The sequence below is a fragment of the Salmo trutta genome, chromosome 20, assembly GCF_901001165.1.
Source record: "Salmo trutta chromosome 20, fSalTru1.1, whole genome shotgun sequence".
Taxonomy (NCBI): Eukaryota; Metazoa; Chordata; class Actinopteri; order Salmoniformes; family Salmonidae; genus Salmo; species Salmo trutta.
Window position 1 is genome coordinate 28,854,496 of NC_042976.1, and position 22,119 is coordinate 28,876,614.

General features: G+C 43.8%; 3 protein-coding genes across 9 annotated transcripts; 2 read left to right on the top strand and 1 right to left on the bottom strand.

The window, feature by feature from the left end:
• Positions 1 to 286: 286 nt before the first annotated feature.
• rab20 (RAB20, member RAS oncogene family) lies at positions 287 to 12,289 on the bottom strand. The gene is made up of 2 exons (XM_029703816.1): positions 11,774 to 12,289; positions 287 to 3,036 (listed from the first exon to the last, which is right to left on the bottom strand). Exons 1-2 carry the CDS (start codon positions 11,961 to 11,963, stop codon positions 2,450 to 2,452), a joined length of 777 nt encoding a protein of 258 aa, XP_029559676.1. The 5' UTR covers positions 11,964 to 12,289; the 3' UTR covers positions 287 to 2,449.
• Positions 4,099 to 18,499, top strand: naxd (NAD(P)HX dehydratase). 7 transcript variants are annotated; one of them, XM_029703782.1, is made up of 11 exons: positions 12,958 to 13,938; positions 14,039 to 14,518; positions 14,735 to 14,882; positions 15,060 to 15,105; positions 15,194 to 15,282; positions 15,776 to 15,884; positions 15,981 to 16,031; positions 16,130 to 16,234; positions 16,328 to 16,439; positions 16,544 to 16,664; positions 17,017 to 18,499. In XM_029703782.1, the coding sequence occupies exons 1-11, from the start codon at positions 13,437 to 13,439 to the stop codon at positions 17,165 to 17,167; spliced, it is 1,914 nt and encodes a 637-aa protein (XP_029559642.1). In that variant the 5' UTR covers positions 12,958 to 13,436; the 3' UTR covers positions 17,168 to 18,499. The 7 variants fall into 7 exon arrangements, with proteins under 7 accessions (XP_029559646.1, XP_029559647.1, XP_029559644.1 ...); XM_029703781.1 differs by having other exon boundaries at positions 12,959 to 13,938; positions 16,328 to 16,448; XM_029703786.1 differs by lacking the exons at positions 12,958 to 13,938; positions 14,039 to 14,518 and adding an exon at positions 4,099 to 4,117 and having other exon boundaries at positions 16,328 to 16,448.
• Positions 18,500 to 18,638: 139 nt separating this feature from the next.
• On the top strand, positions 18,639 to 21,456 carry ing1 (inhibitor of growth family, member 1). Its single transcript, XM_029703810.1, has 4 exons — positions 18,639 to 18,875; positions 19,147 to 19,311; positions 19,695 to 19,843; positions 20,022 to 21,456. Exons 2-4 carry the CDS (start codon positions 19,173 to 19,175, stop codon positions 20,658 to 20,660), a joined length of 927 nt encoding a protein of 308 aa, XP_029559670.1. The 5' UTR covers positions 18,639 to 18,875; positions 19,147 to 19,172; the 3' UTR covers positions 20,661 to 21,456.
• Positions 21,457 to 22,119: the final 663 nt, after the last annotated feature.

A 22,119-nucleotide genomic window follows, 5' to 3' on the forward strand; every position in this document is an offset into this window, starting at 1 on the left:
AAAATGTGGAAAAAGTATACTATCCGAATGCACTGTACCAAACATGTTTAACTGACCATACCAAGAACATACAGCTGAAAGAACCAAAGATGCCTGTGTACGCACTGCTTCAGTTATCAATGAATCTAATGATTGATAAAATAGATTGTGTGTGCACTGCTTCAGTTATCAATGAATCTAATGATTGATAAAATAGATTGTGTGTGCACTGCTTCAGTTATCAATGAATCTAATGATTGATAAAATAGATTGTGTGTGCACTGCTTCAGTTATTTAGATTTTTTTAAGTGCGCTTACGTTTTATTATTCAGGTATACAGTAATGCCACTACACTAACACTGACCCTCTACCAATTGTAAATGATGAGGTTTGGTTGAGGTTTAAGTGAGAAGAAATGCTCTTAACATTCAGTATTAATCTGCTTTACATCAAGTCTTCTTCTCACGTAACATAACATTTATGCATCAAGAGGCCTTACAGTGCAAACGGTTTGTTAGCAATATATCAAGTGTATGTATCAATATATATATTACAGCTCTTACCCTAATCTTACATTCATATATTGTTTTGGTCACAAAATGCACTGATTTACTTTCCTACGTATATTTATATCCACTGAATGAACTTGATTTTTATTTTGCTCAAAACTAAAAATATAAAATTGGCCATGAGTTTGATGTGCTATGAATCCATTGAATTCTATTGTAATTGAGTCATAACAAAAAATTTAATGTTTTGTTTGTTATACTTCTGCTGGTGGTACATGCATTGACATTCACACTTTAGCTCAAACAAACTATATCCCCTTATTTCTAAATGAGAATAATCTTTTATGGTATATTTGAAAATATCAAAGTTGTATCTTACACATATTGTAGTGTAGATTTGGTGCAAATTACATGAAAAAAGGAATCCGTAAAAAAACATGCAACAGAACACACCTAAGCAAATGTAAAGCCTGATTGTTAAACCAACATTAAAACATCTTTAAAATAGGATTAATTTACACAATTCAGTGTGGCCACCCTGGTAGTCAAACAATTACTGCTGTTGAACAATGGCATATGTAGCTAGATTTCCATCCATTTGGCGACAAATTCTCATGTGAATATTCTAACATCCACGAAAAGAAAACCTGCACACTTTCCCACCAGTGGTGTGCGTCTACCAAACGGATGTGTTGCGGATCAACAAAAAGATCTGTGCGTGATGACGTAGTGCACACAAAATATACTTTCGCTTAAGTTTTCATAAAAACTGTTGCGTTAAAATAGCAAATGTGCCCACTCTGGTCTTGGCATGTGTGCTCTAGCCAACAGCTCGCAGATACAGTGTGGGTATGCTTAGTCTACGTGATGAGATTATGGATATTTTTATTGGTCAAACGGCAGTCAAGCATCGATAATCACGTCACCAGAATAAGACCCTCGATATTTATTGAAAAGGAGCATCATGCTCATCACCTTGCACTTTCACCACAACTTATTTTATCTGTAGCCTAATAAACTGTTTTCCCGAGTCTTATTGGGGGACCACACACACCATATTATCGTGTGACTCCAAGTTTACTTCGATATTGTGGTTATTGTAACAATATCTGTGCATAAAGGCATTTCCACCGCCATTTCTCGCGCAATTAATTTCACCGACAGAAAGATTCCACCATGTCGAACGAACAAATCTGTTGGCATTTATAAAATTGTACCGAAACTTCCTGTTTCCCTCACAGTCGTCGTGATTTTGTTTTTGATACAGAATGACTTTACTCGCATAAAAACTGGATGGAAACAAAGTTAGTGACATTCTCATTCCAAAACATGAACAAAAATTCAATGATTGATTTATAAAACAGGTGAACTGTGTACCAGTAGCCTATTTCACATATCCATATGCAGGTTGACATGTCATGCATCTCGCCCTAGAGCCAATAGATGGGCCACCGGCAAAGCCAATATTGGCTATATTGTAAAAATTCATGAAAACAAAAAATAGCTTTTTGCTCTTAATTTAACTTAATTTTAGCATTGTGGTTAAGTTTAAAAATCTGATTTTATGACTTTGTGGATGCGCCAGCTAGTGACCACTCTGCCGAGAAGATTAATTACAGAAAATGCTAACCTGCTCTATACATACAGAAATTCTGGCCTGAACTCAAGTCCATACAGAACCTCTTGAAGATGTTTAAAATCCAAGAACTCCAGCTCTCCACTATAGTACTTTCCGGCTCATTGAAAGAATAATTAAATTACTTGTTTTAATTATTAATTTGGTTGACAGCTTGATTGACAGAATGTGTGTGCAGGTGTGTGTGTGTATATCAAACAGTCACCTCTGAAAATTCTCGGAATGTCCTGGGAGACCAATACAGAGATGACATGAACTCCCCTCTTTACGGTCAGTCTAAAACCCCCAAACAGTGTATCCATCCCTCCCCACCTCCCCCTAATCCCTAGCAGCAGGCGGCCCTAGCCCGTTTTCCTGTCCCTTTGCACTCTTCCAGGTCCACGGTGGGCGATCCCTCTCTCTCAGTCCTCTTCTTGAGGACGGAGGGCAGCACCATGTCGAACAGCGTCTCAAACAGAGCATCCACGTTATAGCCTGTCTTGGCACTAGTCTCGAAGCACATCTTGTCCGCAGGCAGGCTGTTCGTCTCTTCCAGACCCTTGTATCTAAGGATCCTCCCATACAACGCCTCTGCGTCCTCCCGGCTCACCTGCTTGTTGACTGACACCCCTGACAGGGAGATGGGGGAGGCTGGAGGGGTGAGACAGGCAGAAGGCACCCTGGGCTCCCCAGTCCTCTCCCAGTCCGCTGTCAGGCCATCCTGGTTGGCTAGCAGCTGGGCCTGGGGATCTATGAGGTCAGCCTTGTTGCCCACGATGGCGTAGATGCAGTCATTATTGGCCGTGTCGGTGAGGGACAGGAAGCGCTCCTCCAGCTCAGCCAGGCTCTGCCAGTTGGTCACATCGTAGGTGAGGATGGCAGCAGCAGCGCCCCGGCAGTACATGGAGCCCAGCCCGTGGAACTGCTCCCGACCTGGGACACACACAGGGAAGGATGACCAGAAAACGTTAGAAGCACACAGGAGAGTAGATGCATACACATAATAGTTGACATAGATTCATGATGTTCTTATATAGACCAACAAACACCAAGTAATAATAATAATAAATTCCATTTAGCAGATGCTTTTAACCAAAAGGACTTGCATACATTTTTTACATAAGGTTGATCCCACCATCTTAGCGTTGCAGGCGCCATGCTCTACCAACTGAGCTATAAAAGGTAAACCAACCGCAGACAAAAAGGTTTAAAAAGAATGGGCTTCCAAACTACAGGTAGCCTTATAGCCTACATATTACAAAAGGGAGAGGGAGGGAGATATAAAGAAACTGCGAGAGAAAGAGAGCGAGACAGCCAGTAGCCGAAAAACAGAAGCAGCCATTGTTGTAGAATAATGCAAAAACTCTTCAGTGTGTGTGTGTGTGTGTGTGTGTGTGTGTTTCAGTACAGCAATCTCATCTGGGAGCCTTTGTGCAAGTGTGGAGTGTGTGAGAGAGCTCTTTGTTCCCAGTGTTTAGAACATCGGCCAAATATGTTCAGAAATCACAGGTCGTAAGATATCTAATTACAAACCTTAGGCCTGACTATCCAGAAGTAGCTTGCCTGATACATAACCCACCAAATAAGGAGAGCTGAGCTGAAGTCTAGTTTATGCCGACACATCCATTTTCCTGTGATCAACAGAGTTTGAGGAAGATTTTGTCTGAGAAGAATCTCTACAGGGTAGATAGTCGTTGTGGGGCAGCAGGGCTAGGGTCCTATTCTGCCAAGAAACAGCCAGGATGTGGCAGTGTCATAAACAGGAGATGATACATCTGTAGGGAGGAGGGCCAGTCAGGAAGGCATGTGCTGGTTAGAGAGATGACCCGACACTCCAGGGTTATATTAGGTCCAGTAAATGGGTGGGAGGTTGAAGCATATGCTGTCACCCCAAACCCCCTCCTCGCGACGCAGTCTTCATGTCATGTGACTTAAGAGCGAAAGACGACGGCAGCCATAGGAAGTTGATCCATCTACCACTGAAACATCCATTGGTTGAAGTGAGACTGAATGTGTAAGTAAGTAGTATGTGTTTGGAAGTAGGCCTAGGTCTATGTAGGCTACTGTTTACTAAAAAGCTAACCCTCCCCAATAGTCATAAGAATTCAAGTAAGCAGTAAAATAAATCAGAGTTGAAACTCCCATAGAGAATAAGGAACCAATACTGTGGCTGTTTGACAATGGTAATTTCTGTTCTGTTCCCCGTTCATTTGCTTAGTTTCTGATACTATAGCCTTCTCTGATATTCATTCCTTGCATTCAATTACAATATGGGGGGGAAAAACACCTCTGGTTTCCATGATTGCAGAATCAGATGTTACGCCAGTATGGGTATAGCATGATGTCTGGCCGGGATTGGAGGACTTCGGTGAAAATACAATGTCTGAGCTCTACTATATACTGTAAATCATTCACTTACAAGGCTCATAATCCCTTCCCCAAGAACTTCGGACTTGATGGTGCAATCATAATACTTCCTATTTTAAACCTGTGATGTGGACATAGCAGGCAACAGCATACTGCTGAGAGGTCATGGGGATAAGAAGCAGGGACGGGAAATTGTGTTTTGGTGACTCAGGGGTTTTTCTATCTTTCTAAAACAACAAGTCACTGGGCTGGAGTTAAGCCCCTTACTGCTTTTGACAATGGTGTGCAAAGCAAACACACACTCGTTTTAGCATTCTGTCACCAGTTTCTTACAGTAAGTCAACCAAAATACACTGCTCAAAAAAATAAGGGGAACACTAAAATAACACATCCTAGATCTGAATGAATGAAATAATCTTATGAAATACTTTTTTCTTTACATAGTTGAATGTGCTGACAACAAAATCACACAAAAATAAATCAATGGAAATCCAATGTATCAACCCATGGAGGTCTGGATTTGGAGTCACACTCAAAATTAAAGTGGAAAACCACACTACAGGCTGATCCAACTTTGATGTAATGTCCTTAAAACAAGTCAAAATGAGGCTCAGTAGTGTGTGTGGCCTCCACGTGCCTGTATGACCTCCCTACAACGCCTGGGCATGCTCCTGATGAGGTGGCGGATGGTCTCCTGAGGGATCTCCTCCCAGACCTGGACTAAAGCATCCGCCAACTCCTGGACAGTCTGTGGTGCAACGTGGCGTTGGTGGATGGAGCGAGACATGATGTCCCAGATGTGCTCAATTGGATTCAGGTCTGGGGAACGGGCGGGCCAGTCCATAGCATCAATGCCTTCCTCTTGCAGGAACTGCTGACACACTCCAGCCACATGAGGTCTAGCATTGTCTTGCATTAGGAGGAACCCAGGGCCAACCGCACCAGCATATGGTCTCACAAGGGGTCTGAGGATCTCATCTCGGTACCTAATGGCAGTCAGGCTACCTCTGGCGAGCACATGAAGCTGTGCGGCCCCCCAAAGAAATGCCACCCCACACCATGACTGATCCACCGCCAAACCGGTCATGCTGGAGGACGTTGCAGGCAGCAGAACGTTCTCCACGGCGTCTCCAGACTCTGTCACGTCTGTCACATGTGCTCAGTGTGAACCTGCTTTCATCTGTGAAGAGCACAGGGCGCCAGTGGCGAATTTGCCAATCTTGGTGTTCTCTGGCAAATGCCAAACGTCCTGCACGGTGTTGGGCTGTAAGCACAACCCCCACCTGTGGACGTCGGGCCCTCATACCATCTTCATGGAGTCTGTTTCTGACCGTTTGAGCAGACACATGCACATTTATGGCCTGCTGGAGGTCATTTTGCAGGGCTCTGGCAGTGCTCCTCCTGCTCCTCCTTGCACAAAGGCGGAGGTAGCGGTCCTGCTGCTGGGTTGTTGCCCTCCTACGAACTCCTCCACGTCTCCTGATGTACTGGCCTGTCTCCTGGTAGCGCCTCCATGCTCTGGACACTACGCTGACAGACACAGCAAACCTTCTTGCCACAGCTCGCATTGATGTGCCATCCTGGATGAGCTGCACTACCTGAGCCACTTGTGTGGGTTGTAGACTCCGTCTCATGCTACCACTAGAGTGAAAGCACCGCCAGCATTCAAAAGTGACCAAAACATCAGCCAGGAAGCATAGGAGTGGTCTGTGGTCACCACCTGCAGAACCACTCCTTTATTGGGGGTGTCTTGCTAATTGCCTATAATTTCCACCTGTTGTCTATTCCATTTGCACAACAGCATGTGAAATTTATTGTCAATCAGTGTTGCTTCCTAAGTGGACAGTTTGATTTCACAGAAGTGTGATTGACTTGGAGTTACATTGTGTTGTTTAAGTGTTCCCTTTATTTTTTGAGCAGTGTATTTTTGCTTTTTCTAATAGTCATAATATTCCTTGTGTCATATAACCAATTCACCTTTCTTTCAGCTGCTGTGATTTAAGTTGATTTTGATAAATGTTTACCCAAGTTCAAAGCACTGATATATCCCAATCTCTCATCTCACCTGTTATTATAGAGTATCAGAAAGTGCCCATTTGATACAGACTACCAAAACAATGCATATCATTACTTCCAGGTTACAACCTCTGATGAGGCGAGGGCTTTAGCCCCACAAGTGTGCCAATCAGGATTTCAAAAACACTGAATGTCGAGTTTAGGCCTAGGCCTGTGTGTCTTTCTGAAAAGTAGGTCTAATAACCCAAAACCTAATTAATTGAATCTCTGGTCAATACAATATTGCATATACAGTTGAAGTCGGAAGTTAACATACACCTTAGCCAAATTCATTTAAACTCAGTTTTTCACAATTCCTGACATTTAATCCTAGTAAAAATCCTCTGTCTTAGGTCAGTTAGGATCACCACTTTATTTTAAGAATGTGAAATGTCAGAATAATAGTAGAGAGAATTATTTATTTCAGCCTTTATTTCTTTCATCACATTCCCAGTGGGTCAGAAGTTTACATACACTCAATTAGTATTTGGTAGCATTGCCTATAAATTGTTTAACATGGGTCAAACGTTTTCAGGGCTTTGTGATGGCCACTCCAATACCTTGACTTCGTTGTCCTTAAGCCATTTTGCCACAACTTTGGAAGTATTTTGGAAGTATGCTTGGGGTCATTGTCCATTTGGAAGACCCATTTACAACCAAGGTTTAACTTCCTGACTGATGTCTTGAGATGTTGCTTCAATATATCCACATAATTTCCATCCTCATGATGCCATCTGTTTTGTGAAGTGCACCAGTCCCTCCTGCAGCAAAGCACCCCCCACAACATGATGCTGCCACCCCCGTGCTTCACGGTTGGGATGGTCTTCGGCTTGCAAGCCTCCCCCTTTTTCCACCAAACAATGGTCATTATGGCCAAACAGTTCTATTTTTGTTTCATCAGACCAGAGGACATTTCTTCAAAAAGTACGATCTTTTTATTTATTTTATTTAACCTTTATTTAACCAGGTAGGCTAGTTGAGAACAAGTTCTCATTTGCAACTGCGACCTGGCCAAGTTAAAGCAAAGCAGTTTCACACATACACATGGAATAAACAAACATACAGTCAATAATACATTAGAAAAAGTCTATATACAGTATGTGCAAATGAGGTAGGATCAGGGAGGTAAGGCAATAAATAGGCCATGGTGGCGAAGTAATTACAATATAGCAATTAAACACTGGAATTGTAGATGTGCAGAAGATGAATGTGCAAGTAGAGATACTGGGGTGCAAAGGAGCAAGACAAATAAATAAATACAGTATGGGGATGAGGTAGTTGGATGGGCTACTTACAGATGGGCTATGTACAGGTGCAGTGATCTGTGAGCTGCTCTGACAGCTGGTGCTTAAAGCTAGAGAGGGAGATATGAGTTTCCAGCTTCAGTGACTAAGGCAGTTCGTTCCAGTCATTGGCAGCAGAGAACTGGAAGGAAAGGCGGCCAAAGGAAGAATTGGCTTTGGGGGTGACCAGTGAGATATACCTGCTGGAGCGTGTGCTACGGGTGGGTGCTGCTATGGTGACCAGTGAGCTGAGATAAGGCAGGGCTTTACCTAGCAGAGACTTGTAGATGACCTGGAGCCAGTGGGTTTGGTGACGAGTATGAAGCGAGGGCCAGCCAACGAGAGCGTACAGGTCGCAGTAGTGGGTAGTATATGGGGCTTTGGTGACAAAACGGATGGCACTGTGATAGACTGCATCCAATTTGTAGAGTGTTGGAGGCTATTTTGTAAATGACATTGCTGAAGTCGAGGATCGGTAGGATGGTCAGTTTTACGAGGGTATGTTAGGCAGCATGAGTGAAGGATGCTTTGTTGAGAAATAGGAAGCCGATTCTAGATTTAATTTTGGATTGGAGATGCTTAATGCGAGTCTGGAAGGAGAGTTTACAGTCTAACCAGACACCTAGGTATTTGTAGTTGTCCACAAATTCTAAGTCAGAACCGTCCAGAGTAGTGATGCTGGACAGGCGGGCAGCGATCGGTTGAAGAACATGCATTTAGTTCTACTTGCATTTAAGAGCAGTTGGAGGTCACGGAAGGAGAGTTGTATGGCATTGAAGCTCGTCTGGAGGGTTTTTAACACAGTGTCCAATGAAGGGCCAGTGGTATACAGAATGGTGTCGTCTGCATAGAGGTGGATCAGAGAATCACCAGCAGCAAGACCGACATCATTGATGTATACAGAGAAGAGAGTCGGCCCGAGAATTGAACCCTATGGCACCCCCATAGAGACTGCCAGAGGTGCGGACAACAGGCCCTCCGACTTGAGACACTGAACTCTGAGAAGTAGTTGGTGAACCAGGCAAGGCAATCATTTGAGAAACCAAGGCTGTCGAGTCTGCCAATAAGAATGCGGTGATTGACAGAGTCGAAAGCCTTGGCCAGGTCGATGAAGACGGCTGCACAGTAATGTCTCTTATCGATGTCGGTTATGATATCGTTTAGGACCTTGAGCGTGGCTGAGGTTCACCCATGACCAGCCCTGAAACCAGATTGCATAGCGGAAAAGGTACGGTGGGTATCGAAATGGTCGGTAATCTGTTTGTTAACTTGGCTTTCGAAGACCTTAGAAAGGCAGGGTAGGATAGATATAGGTCTGTAGCAGTTTGGGTCTAGTGTGTCTCCCCCTTTGTAGAGGGGGATGACCGCGGCAGCTTTCCAATCTATGGGAATCTCAGACGATTGAACAGGCTAGTAATAGGGGTTGCAACAATTTCGACAGATAATTTTAGAAAGAGAGGGTCCAGATTGTCTAGCCCGGCTGATTTGTAGGGGTCCAGATTTTGCAGCTCTTTCAGAACATCAGCTATCTGGATTTGCGTGAAGGACAAATGAGGGAGGCTTTGACGAGTTGCTGTGGGGGGGTGGAGGGCTGTTGAACGCGGGTAGGGGTAGCCAGGTAGAAAGCATGGCCAGCCGTAGAAAAATGCTTATTGAAATTCTCAATTATAGTGGATTTATCGGTGGTGACAGTGTTTTCTAGCCTCAGTGCAGTGGGCAGCTGGGAGGAGGTGCTCTTATTCTCCATGGACTTTAGTGTCCCAGAACCTTGAGTTTGTGCTACAGGATGCAAATTTCTGCTTGAAAAAGCTAGCCTTAGCTTTCCTAACTGCCTGTGTATATTGGTTCCTAATTTCCCTGAAAAGTTGCATATCATGGGGGCTATTCGATGCTAATGCAGAATGCCACAGTATGTTTTGTGCTGGTCAAGGGTAACACATTGTCCCCATGTGCAGTTGCAAACCGTAGTTGGGCTTTTTTATGGCGGTTTTGGAGCAGTGGCTTCCTTGCTGAACGGCCTTTCAGGTTATGTCGATATAGGACTCGTTTTATTGTGGATATAGAGACTTTTGTACCCGTTTCCTCCAGCATCTTCACAAGGTCCTTTGCTGTTGTTCTGGGATTGATTTGCACTTTTCACACCAAAGTACGTTCATCTCCAGGAGACAGAACGCGTCTCCCTCTTGAGCGGTATGACGGCTACGTGGTCCCATGGTGTTTATACTTGCGTACTATTGTTTGTACAGATGAACGTGGTACCTTCAGGCATTTGGAAATATCTCCCAAGGATGAACCAGACTTGTGGAGGCCTACAATTTTTGGGGCTGATTTCTTTTGATTTTCCCATGATGTCAAGCAAATAGGCACTGAGTTTGAAGGTAGGCCTTGAAATACATCCACAGGTACACCTCCAATTGACTCAAATAATGTCAATTGGCCTATCAGAAGCTTCTAAAGCCATAACATCATTTTCTGGAATTTTCCAAGCTGTTTAAAGGCACAGTCAACTTTGTGTATGTAAACTTCTGACCCACTGGAATTGTGATACAGTGAATTATAAGTGAAATAATGTGTCTGTAAATAATTGTTGGAAAAATGACTTGTGTCGTGCACAAAGTAGATGTCCTAACCGACATGCCAAAACTATAGTTTGTTAACAAGAAATGTGTGTGGTGGTTGAAAAACAAGTTTTAATGACTCCAACCTAAGTGTATGTAAATGGGCGGCAGGTAGCCTAGTGGTTAGAGCGTTGGACTAGTAACCGGAAGGTTGCAAGATCGAATCCCCAAGCTGACAAGTTAAAAATCTGTCGTTCTGCCCCTGAACAAGGCAGTTAACCCACTGTTCCTAGGCTGTCATTGAAAATAAGAATTTGTTCTTAACTGACTTGCCTAGTTAAATAAAGGTAAAAAATATAAAAACTTCCGACTTCAACTGTACATTCATCATCATTATGTTGACTTGATTGTCTGCATTTCATCACCCCTTATACCAACCATTTTTTTTGTGTGTTTAAAAAATATATATATTATATGTAACAATCAACAGTGCTGGCTGTTGGTCATTGCCCCCAGCCCAATATCTAACACCAGATCTGGAAGGATATAGCCCTTGATCATGACTTTCAGTTCGATTACATTACACATAAGAGTAAGAGTTAAGCGTTGCGGCGCTCGGACTGAACATTAACACGCATCGCTTGCGGCATGGTTTTGGAAGCATAAGTAACTTATCTTTCATATCAGTGAGAAATAATGTTCAAAAAAACAAAAAAAGGTTAAACAGAACATGTAAGGTCCTTGGGCTAAGGCGTAATGTTAGGCTCCTTTAGTTGGTAAGGTGTTCAGTATTTGTTGTTGGTGGATGGAATAAATCTAGAGAAACATAATGTGATGTTATTGTCCCTGAACATCTTGAACCTTGAAAATGTGCAACATCATAACATTTTAGTGTAGCACTATATAAAATCATGTGATTTTATATAGTGCCAACAAGAATTTGAGATGGGTTTTTGAGATGGGTTTTTGTAGAATTTTTGTAGAATTAGAATAGACCAATTTCAGATTAACCATGATTTAATGGCAATTTAACTGAATATGTACAATATGACCTAGTCCAACATAATAGTAATTAACTTGTCCAACATCTGTAATTCTTGTCCAGTAGCCCATTTAACCTGGTAAACCAGATCACTAATCTGATCTGGCCACAGTCACATGAAAGGGACTGTCCCAGCCAAGCAACCCTCAGGTGGTGGAGTCACGTACTCTCCACAGGTAAACACAGAGGAAATCAACAACAGAGCTGACCATTGTAAAGTGACAAAGGTTACTCAGGCTACACTGATTGTTACACGTGTAGGGCCCTACTCCAAACAGGCTGTGGATATTAAAACAATGATGAAAATAACGTAAGACCTACTATAAACGAGACCTACTCATAACAGTCAATAATGAACACCTTACCAGCAGTGTCCCAAATTGAGATATTGTAGGGTCCCCACTGTTTGAGGAAAAACGCCCCTCCGACGGTGCTCATGGTATCTTTAAACTTCCTGTCCATGTACCTGTGGAGCAGTGATGTCTTCCCAACGTTCATGTCACCCAGAATGACAACCTTGACGTCGGGCTTCCTCATCTTGGAAAGCTCGGGCATGGTTCTTGCCCCGTGCCGCTTGGCAGCCTTCCTCAGCGGTGTAGCAGAGACACACTCCAAACTATCTTAACTCTACTTTATTTTATTTTAGTTTACGGATAAAGGACAGTGTAGGTACAGATTTCCATTAAAAAACATAGCTACTTAACATCGACAGATTAAAACACACATACATCGTCCTGGGTCTTCGATATTACTCAAGCAATTATCAATACAATCACCATCTCGATCTAACAAGCACGACTAATCGGAAGAACACTGATCTCCCCTCTCTCGTCCACTTGTTGAAAGAGAATTTCAAAGTTGTGATTAAACCGGAAGTTGATTTAAACACTTGGGGAGGTTCGATATGAGGTGCACTTGATTTCGCTCGTTATGAGCTCCTTCGGGGCAAATAATATATATTTTTAAACGAACACCACTGCGCGCAGGAGAGCAATCCTGTTTATTGCTAGCATTTAGACGAGACAGGTGATGAGCTGCTAGTAACAATGTAAGTGTAACATTCGACTATTCAATGACGTACACAAATTACAACTCAATAGGACATTCAATATCCCATGTAGAATAGACGTCTATCTGTGAACTTTACCCTATATTAAAAAAGTACCTCTGTTCCTTTAAGAGCTTAAAAAACCAATCAGATTCCAGTGTCATATCATAGCAAGAACCATCTTTGGTGAGTTTGGTCATATCTCCTCGCCTACCCACTTCCTGTTTTTGTTTTGGTTTGGGCTCTTTTAGCAGCTCTCATGATCCCAGTGGCGCGTCTCTCTATCCTATTTTCAGCAGTAACGCACAGTTCGTGCCTTGGTAAGAGCTGTCAATGTGTGCGCGCTGTCTGTGACACCTCTAAAACCACTGTTTATCTAAATAGGCTCGCAAGGGCATGTCAGAATCATGCAACATGGAAGTTGGATGGTTGTCTTTTGCCTCAGTACTGTTGCACTGACGATTGTTGTAACACTTCTGTATCTAAACGAGGAAGGTAAAGTAAAAACAACAAATGCTGTACTTTAACATTACATCCCTGGCACTATAATTGTATAAATCACAATAATCACTGAATTAATCTAGTTCCTTTAGGACCCAGCAGAGCTCCTCGGAGTCTATCCCTGTGATGTAGTACACGTTCTGCCCCTGACGTTTGTGTTGTAGTGTACTGGTAGGGATCTTTAATCAATCAGCTTTGCAGACTGTGGGACACACTAATCTCCATTATATGAAAGTGCATTGTCTGAAACTCAACATCCGGCTGCTGAATGTGCGCCTTCCATGTCTAGGTAAATTGTTACCTGGTATCAATCTCAGTCTGAATGTCGAGCTTCGAGGTTTGATGCAGGCTGTTGCTAGCTAGCTAGCTAGATAGCTAACGTTAGGACATTTCACTAGCCGAATTGCTAGCTAACTTTTGGGGGTTTTCAAACTTCTGCATGCTTTAAAATATCAATCACGTTGAACTCGCACCTAATTATGCTAGCCATTTCAACACGGGGCTTTCTGTGGTCGGATGTCGAGACCAGAACCTTGCTTAACATCTGGGGCGAGCAGGACATCCAGACAGCGTTGGATGGAAACTTCAGAAACAGTCATGTCTACCGCGACGTCGCCCGAAGGTTGGGAGAGATGGGGTTCGAAAGAACCCCAGAGCAGTGTAGGGTGCGAATCAAAAGCCTGAAAAGGCAGTTCCTCCTGGCCAAGGAGGGCAACCTGAGGAACAATGGACAATACCACAAGATCTGCAAATTCTACGATGCCATGGAGAGGATCCTGAGCAGCCGTCCCCAGATTGACCCCCAGGAGCTGCTAGACAGTGGGGCTGTGGGGGATGAGACCATGGACGGGACAGAAGAGGAAGAGGACACAGACCCTCCACAGCACCCATACCTGGAGAGCACAGGGGAATGCTCCTATCCAGAGACCCAAGTGAAGCTGGAATACCCTCCCATCCCTATCCCTGTGACAGTGGGAAATGGTAAGTACCATTTATATGGCATGTTGTTACATTGTTATCATATTGTATGCAGATACTACCACAGTCACAGCGCTCAAAACCTTAATTCACAACTCCACAGGCACCACCGTCAGACAGACCAGCAGCAGCCAGTCAGCTAGTGGGCCGTCTTCCAGCCGACCCAAGTGGCCCAAGAAGCGGCACGCCGACCTGCCCATGGACAGTCTGATGGAGCGATTCCTGGAGCAGAGTGCCGAGGCCGAGCAGAGCTTCTACCAGTTGGAGGAGCAGCGTCTGCAGGTCGAGGACCGCCGGCGAGAGGCCGAACATGCCCGCGAGCTCCACATGCTCCAGGTGTTGGGACAGATGTTCTCCAGCATCGCCACCAGAAACCCTGTCGCCACAGCAACTGCAACCACAGCAATGCCGCCTGCTCGGAATACCATGGAGTCTACCATGCAACCCGGTGTGCCGATGTCCGCCTCCAGCCATGTGACGCGTGGTCGGTCGTGTCACCTCCGAGTCCGCTCGCCCCAATCCCAGGCTGAGTGGCCCAGCTACCACACTCAGCCACAGTCCAACCCAGGTTCTCAGACTTTAGGTATTCACTTCTCTCACTCAGTTGGCCTGTGTTTGAGCAATGGCCAGCCCTGGTGAGACTGCCTGTCGAAAAGCAGGTCAAACAGATCTGAATAATGGGGAAACAGACGCACAAAGATGTCTAAGCCTAAAAGCACACACAACACACAAGCAGCTAGCGCAGGGAAGCTACACATTTTAAGGAGAACTCTGAATACTTCTCTCTTTTCTTTCTCAGTCATCGAGCGCTCCTTCTCCCTTGGGACAGCCGCACGCACAGGCATGGATGATATCCTTCCACTGGTGAAAAATATAGTCCCTCCATTGACATCTAAAAAGCACAAAGGCCAAGACGGGCGGATTGGGATTATTGGGGGATGTCAAGAGTAAGTCACCCAAGTGACCCAACCCAACTCCACCATCAACTTTGATTTCTAAATGAAGGTTTTCTGCCTTATACCAATATTGTGTGAGGTAACCAAAGTCGTTTACAATTTTTTTCTCCTTTGTGTCCTTTCATTCCATTCACCCTTCCTTCTGACAATTGTTCTTGTCATGGTAAGGTATACAGGAGCTCCGTACTTTGCTGCTATTTCTGCATTGAAAGTGGTAAGCACACAGTAGCTTTCTTGGTTCTGTGTAATTTGTTCTCTGCTGGAGACATTGATATGATGACAAAACCTCTGTCGCTTCTTAGGGGGCCGACCTGTCACACGTGTTCTGCACTAAAGACGCAGCGATAGTGATCAAATCCTACAGTCCGGAGCTCATAGTTCATCCTGTGCTGTAAGTTACGTCTTAGAAGCCAATGTATACACCTTCCTAATATTGAGTGGCACCCCTTTTGCCCTTAGAACAGCCTCAATTCTTCTGGGCATGGACTCTACAAGGTGCCGAAAGCGTTCCACAGGAATAGATAGAGGGGAAACTGTTGAGTGTGAAACACCCAGCAACATTGCAGTTCTTGACACCCTCAAACCGGTGTGCTTGGCACCTACTACCACTTCAATATTTTGTCTTGCCCTATCATCTGAATGGCACACACACACAATCCATGTCTCAATTGTGTCAAGGCTTAAAAATACTTATTTAGCCTGTCTCCCTCCTTAATCTACACTGATTGAAGTCGATTTAACAAGTGACATCAATAAGGGATCATAGACTGACCAGGTGAATCCCGGTGAAAGCTGTGTCATTGAAATGGCAGATGTTCCTAACGTTTTGTACACTCTGTTTGTAAACAGTGTGTATATGATGTTGATGATAACTGTGTACATAGGGACAGCCCCAATGCAGTGGAGGAGATAGAGAAATGGCTCCCCAGACTCCATAGCCTGGTGGTGGGACCGGGGCTAGGCAGAGACGACAAGCTGCTGAAAAACGCCAAGGCACGTGGGACACTGAATATACATACATACACAGTCAATTTTAGATTAGACAGTCCACATGATATTACCAATGTTCTTATGAGTCTTTTTCTTTAGGAAGTAATTGAGAAGTCCAAAGCAAGAGATATCCCTATAGTTATTGATGCAGTAAGTACTGTACACACAACCAATTTTTGCTTTGGTAGTAGATTAAAAAATATATATATTACAAGGATGTTCAGTGATTGTGTGTGTTCCACCAATAGGATGGGCTGTGGCTGGTTGCTCAGCAGCCATCAGTCATCCAAGGGTACCAGAAGGGCATCCTGACTCCCAACTACATGGAGTTCACCCGGTTGTATGAGGCTATGGTGAGTCAGCCAGTGCTAGCGCATTGTGTGTGTGTGTGTGTGTGTGTGTGTGTGTGTGTGTGTTCGTTCATTATTAACCCTCTGTGTTTTCAGCACCATGAGCCTCTGGATAGCAGTGACCATCAGAGGAGTGCCATGGAGCTCAGTGTTGCCATGGGAAACCTGACCGTGGTGCTCAAGGGGGAGGAAGACCTAATCACAGACGGTAACAAGGGTTAGTATTATAAACACACACAGCTACACTCAGACTAAGTGCTACACTCACAAATATTCCTGTAAAAAATCTGACTGTGTTTCTGTGGTGTCCAGTGATCTTGTGCAGACAGGAGGGCAGCGGGCGGCGGTGTGGGGGGCAAGGAGACCTCCTATCTGGCTCTCTGGGAGTGCTGGCACACTGGGCATACACCTCCTCAGCAGACATGACCAAAAGGTACCATATTCATCTCATCATTGTGTGATTAAACACTGACACGACCAAAATGAATATAGCTTTATGATAACATATCGTCGCTGTCTGATGAAAACCTCGTCATTCAATTTTCATGTATTGAAAGCAGTAACTTTCATCAATGTGCTCCGAACATTTGACTCTAGGACCAAGAACATTTATTCAAAATAGTTTCTGTAGTTTTGAAATTGTATGTTTGTTAATTGTAAACCAAAGCAATTATTATTATTTTTTTAATGTTTTGTAGGATATGTAACCTAGTTGGTCTAATTTTATAGTGTATTCGTCATTGATCTAACTGTTACGTATTCTCCAATCTCTTCTTCTGCCTAAGTGTGAACCCATCAGTGGTGGCAGCTTTCGGGGCCTGTTCTCTGACCAGACAGTGTAACAGACAGGCCTTTCACAAACATGGCCGAGCCACCACCACCACAGACATGATCCAGGAGATCAGCTCTGCCTTCAAAAAACTATTTGAGAGCTGAGAACAGTCTATAGGGGCAGAGTCCAAGATACACTCACATACATATGTACTGTACACTCACATACATATGTACTGTACATGCACTATATATACAAAAGTAAGTGGACACCCCTTCAAATGAGTGGATTCGGTTATTTCAGCAACACCATTGCTGACAGGTGTATAAAATCGAGCACACAGCCAGGCAATCTCCATAAACCAACATTGGCAGTAGAATGGCCTTACTGAAGAACTTGGTACCGTCATAGGATGCCACCCTCCCAACAAGTCAGTTCATCATATTTCAGTTTGACGAACAGGTGTCCACATACTTTTGGTCATGTAGTGTACTGCACATGTATACATAAAGTATTACATTCATACACACAAACAACACTTTCTTCCATGGGAATCCTGAATATCCATTCTCTTCTTTAACATTGGGCCAAAGAGCCCAACTATCAATGTAGCTAGTCTTTACCTCAGACAGAAAAGCTAAAGCCCGGAATTGAATCCGATCGCGCCTGTCGACAATGTGCCATTTAAAGGTAGTTTCCGATTGAGTCAACATTTGCATCGTTTTACCATGAATGCAATATTCACGAACGCGGTAACATTGCCTTTAAAAGCTGCATTGTTGACAACCCTCGATCGGATTGAGTTAATAAGAAATGATTCACACAAAAAAGAATGACTCCTAACATATGAAACCACTTCTAGCATAGCCGCAGGAAGATGTTTGGGGGTGCTGCGTTTTTTGTGCCCGCGCTACAGAAGGCTATATGGTTCACTAATGCGGACTAGTAAAGGCCCAGTGCAGTACTTTAGTGAAAAAACGAAATAAATTTAAAAAATGCATTAATTAACCACTACTTCCCACTGTTATGACTCGTGGTTTATTGGTGCTCAATAAGCTTTCGACCTTGATTTTTTTACATTGATAAATACATTTTGGCTATGTTGTCTCTCTTACACTGAACCCATTGAAACAAAAAATGACAATGCAATATTTCCTTTACATTGGAGTCTGTTATTTTCTTAGTGTCTCCTTTGCTATTCAAAAGAATGTGAAAGCCAGCACTTCATAATTAATGGGGCACATGAGGGTGAGCTGAGATTACACACCTTAATATCAGACTACCCAATGTATAACAGGACACGTTCTGTAACACACAGCAATACCTGGTGAAAGTTAGAGAATAAAATGATTTAGAATCTGTGATTTGTTTCCAGACAGTTAATCATATTCCATAATGACATCCCGTCTTTACTGTCATGAATAATATAATCTTAGTGACATATGGTGTTGTCTCCTGTTTCTGTCAACCACCCTATATTAAAATGTTGGAGTTCACTTATTTGTTCTGTCTTTTCTGTCTTTACTCTTCATCGGTCGCTTTTTCAGTCTTCCATCTCCTTAACAGTGTTGCAGAGAGTTGGTTTCTAACTTATCAATGATAACTGTCTTGCTCAAACAGTACGAACATGTGCAACTGTAACTAGCTAAATTGTAACATCAAGCATGGACCATTTTCACTAGATCTGCATCACTACTAATTAAATGTATTAAAACGAAAATTACCAATGGCAGATTTATATCTGATACGATGCGCATGCGCAGTTCTCCACGTTAGACCAGACGCAATCAATACATAGTTGAGTTACAAGATTCTCCAGTTGGATTGAATACATTGTATGAAGTTCATTAAACGGCAAATATAAAGTTGCTGGTGAGTAAGAATTGCTCGCTAGTTGCGTAGCTTCATTTTCGTGTTCAGACAATAATTAGTTTGAAGGCTAACGTTAGTTCGCTTCTAGACTGTTAGCTTACCTAGCTTTCCCATAAACGAGCTAACAGTAGTAACGTTAGCGTGTCAAAAGTAAGCTCAGAGAGTTTGCTAGATAAATATTTTTTAAATAAAAGTTCAACGCATATCTTTAGGATTGTGAGTTTCGTATGTTCTGTGTAACAAATATCATCTCTTATTTTGTTGTGGACAGCTTTGTGTGGACTTCGACAGAAGAACATGCTAAATCCGGCGAACGGTGACCCGGTCCACGTCGTTACAAATTATGTGGAAGAATATTTGGACTTGGTCGAATCACTACCATTCGACCTACAGAGGAGCGTGTCTCTAATGAAAGAAATTGACGCAAAATACCAAGGCAATTTGTTTACATTTCATCCACCGACTATCTATATACATACCTCTAATCATAATGTTGCTAGCTAACGTTAGCTAGCGAAACTGTTAGCCCAGCTAACTGACGTTAGCTACAGTAACTTAGTAGGTAGCAAGCACCTGGCTACTGCTGGCATTCAGCTATACCAGCTTGGCAGCCTGTGCATCAGTAATGTAGTTGGAATAGTAGATACCCTTTATTCACATGTTGTCACTTAATTATGAACTAGATTTGTTCCAAAGTATGTACATGTATTTAGCTAGCTACAGTAAAACTATTGTTTACCTAATTATTGTTTTCCACTTTACTAATGTGCCATGTTTGTTACATTATTTAACTAGGCTTGCATAATTTGTTTTTCTCAGATGTCCTGCAGGAGCTGGATGATGCTTATGAGCGCTATCGTAGGGAGTCCGACCCTCTCCAGCGGCGCAGAATGCAGCTGTCCATCCAGAGAGCTCTCATCAGCAGCCAGGAGCTAGGAGATGAGAAGATCCAGATTGCTGGGCAGATGGTGGGTAAACGTGGCTGGCTGCCTGTATACTTTGCTGAATGACTGTCCAGCTTGAAAATAATAATATATAGATTAGGTAGCCCCGCATTGGTCACTCTCTTTGACCAACCTATGTCACCCCACTGATCACAACCCACACGGTATATATAATAAACCCTGTACTGTCCTACTGTTCCAGGTGGAGTTGGTGGAGAACCGTAGCCGGCAGGTGGACTGGCATTCTGAGCTCCTCCACGCCTCCCAGGAGATCCCAGAGATCCATGTACCCACATCAACTGCTATGACGACTACTGCAGCCTCCACGATGTCAACGTTGGCAGTGACAACCACACCGGGCAAAGCGGGTCACCACGACAAGAGGCGTGACGAGGCAACGCCAGGCTCAGTCGGTGGAGGGGAAAAGTCTGGTGGGAAACGTTCGCGGAGGCAGAAGAATGGAGAGAACCGGGAGAGCTATGGAGGCATGGATCATGGTGATGAGGCGGGCATGGGGGCAGCCAGGGAAAAGAGGGCCAAAATGTCATCGTCCAAGAAGAAGAAGAGGTCAAAGGGCAAGTCAGAGAGGGAGGTGTCACCCCCAGACCTGCCTATCGACCCAGATGAGCCCACCTACTGCCTGTGTGAACAGGTGTCTTACGGTGAGATGATTGGCTGTGATAACGACGAGTGTCCCATCGAGTGGTTCCACTTCTCCTGTGTGGGGCTACATCACAAGCCCAAGGGGAAGTGGTTCTGCCCCAAATGCAGGGGTGAGAATGAGAAGACCATGGACAAGGCCCTGGAGAGGGTGAAGAAGGAGAGGGCCTACAACAGGTAGCTGCTCTACCTGGCCCAGTGAACGTTGTTTGTGGTCATGTTAGTTTTGTTTTTTGTTATTGTATTTTTCTACTCCCAATTAGTATCAATGCTGTTTGAAAATGAAGAATTGGGGCCTCCCGAGTGGCGCTTCAGTCTAAGGCACTGCATCGCAGTGATAGAGGCATCACTACAGACCCGGGTTTTATCCCAGGCTGTGTCGCAGCCGGCCACGACCGGGAGACCCATGAGGCGGCACACAATTGTCCCAGTGTCTCCGGGTTAGGGGAGGCTTTGGCCGGCCGGGATGTCCTTGTCCCATCACGCTCTAGCGACACTTTGTGGTGGGCAGGGCGTATGCATGCTGAATCATGACGCTAGTTGTACGGTGTTTCCTCTGACACAATGGTGCAGCTGGCTTCCGGGTTAAGCGAGCAGTGTGTCAACAAGCAGTGCGGCTTGGCAGGGTTGTGTTTCGGAGGACGCATGGATCTCGACCTTCGCCTCTCCCGAGTCCGTGCGGGAATTGCAGCGATGGGACAAGACTGTAACTATCAATTGGATATCACAAAATTGGGGAGAAAACGGGTTAAAAAGTACAAAAAAAAATAATAAATGAACAAAGAGGGACTTGTCATTTTAGTAAAGGCTGTACTGTAAGATGGACATCCTAGTTCAGGACCACTGGTTTAGAGCAGATATGTAATACAGATTATTGTATCATAGCCACACCAATGATTGTTGACGCTAGTGTATCATGCATGCAACCATACTAGCCATATTGCTCCGAACGAACAAATAAACATGTTTAACCAAGATTGCGTGCTGAAAGTCATTCTAGACATGTACTATATTACAAGGTGGCTTACAGATATGAATCCTATGTTGAAATGTCTTTGCATCACCTGTATTTACCATGGGATGTGACTGCTGTTTGTTATAAGTGCCATTAGTAATAGGGCTGCCCTAGCAGCAAAAGTTATTGTTGATAGATGGTTAAATTGATAATATTCATGTTTGACTGAGTGCATGATGCCAAAGCCCCTTGGCATGAGGCCTGTAGTAGTGAGGACAGTCACTTGTGACGCCAGTAAAAATATTATTTAAATGCATCTTAGGCTGGAGCCCATTGTCTGGTCCAATGGTAGTATTCTTGAAGACCTTGGCATGTATATTATGAAATCCTTTGGTCCCTAGTCTGCTTACTGTCTGTCAAAAATAGCAAAGCAACAACTCACGTGGTATGTGTACACCATCATGCCATGTCTGCGATTAGTTTGTTTAAAGAGTTCCTTGCCAATAAACCATATCCTCATTAAGTTGGTGTCAAATGTCAATACTGCAGAGGCATTGATGGAAGTGTGCAGCTAGTTTCTCAGTGCTAGCATTGCAAGAGATCACCGATTTCACAGTATTTACCAGATAGCGAAAGCTAAATATAGAGGTGATTGATGACTACGGTAGGGAGCACAACATGGTTA

Bases quoted from the DNA above. Each gene is read 5' to 3' on its own strand.
- rab20 (XM_029703816.1), bottom strand. From the start codon at position 11,963: ATGCCCGAGCTTTCCAAGATGAGGAAGCCCGACGTCAAGGTTGTCATT. The intron at 3,037-11,773 runs GTAAGGTGTTCA...TGTGTGTCCCAG, and splicing joins CTCAATTTGGGACACTGCTG to GTCGGGAGCAGTTCCACGGG.
- naxd (XM_029703781.1), top strand. From the start codon at position 13,437: ATGCTAGCCATTTCAACACGGGGCTTTCTGTGGTCGGATGTCGAGACC. The intron at 14,519-14,734 runs GTATTCACTTCT...TTTCTTTCTCAG, and splicing joins CCCAGGTTCTCAGACTTTAG to TCATCGAGCGCTCCTTCTCC. The intron at 16,032-16,129 runs GTAAGTACTGTA...TTCCACCAATAG, and splicing joins TCCCTATAGTTATTGATGCA to GATGGGCTGTGGCTGGTTGC.
- ing1 (XM_029703810.1), top strand. From the start codon at position 19,173: ATGCTAAATCCGGCGAACGGTGACCCGGTCCACGTCGTTACAAATTAT. The intron at 19,312-19,694 runs GCAATTTGTTTA...TGTTTTTCTCAG, and splicing joins AATTGACGCAAAATACCAAG to ATGTCCTGCAGGAGCTGGAT. The intron at 19,844-20,021 runs GTGGGTAAACGT...CTACTGTTCCAG, and splicing joins TCCAGATTGCTGGGCAGATG to GTGGAGTTGGTGGAGAACCG.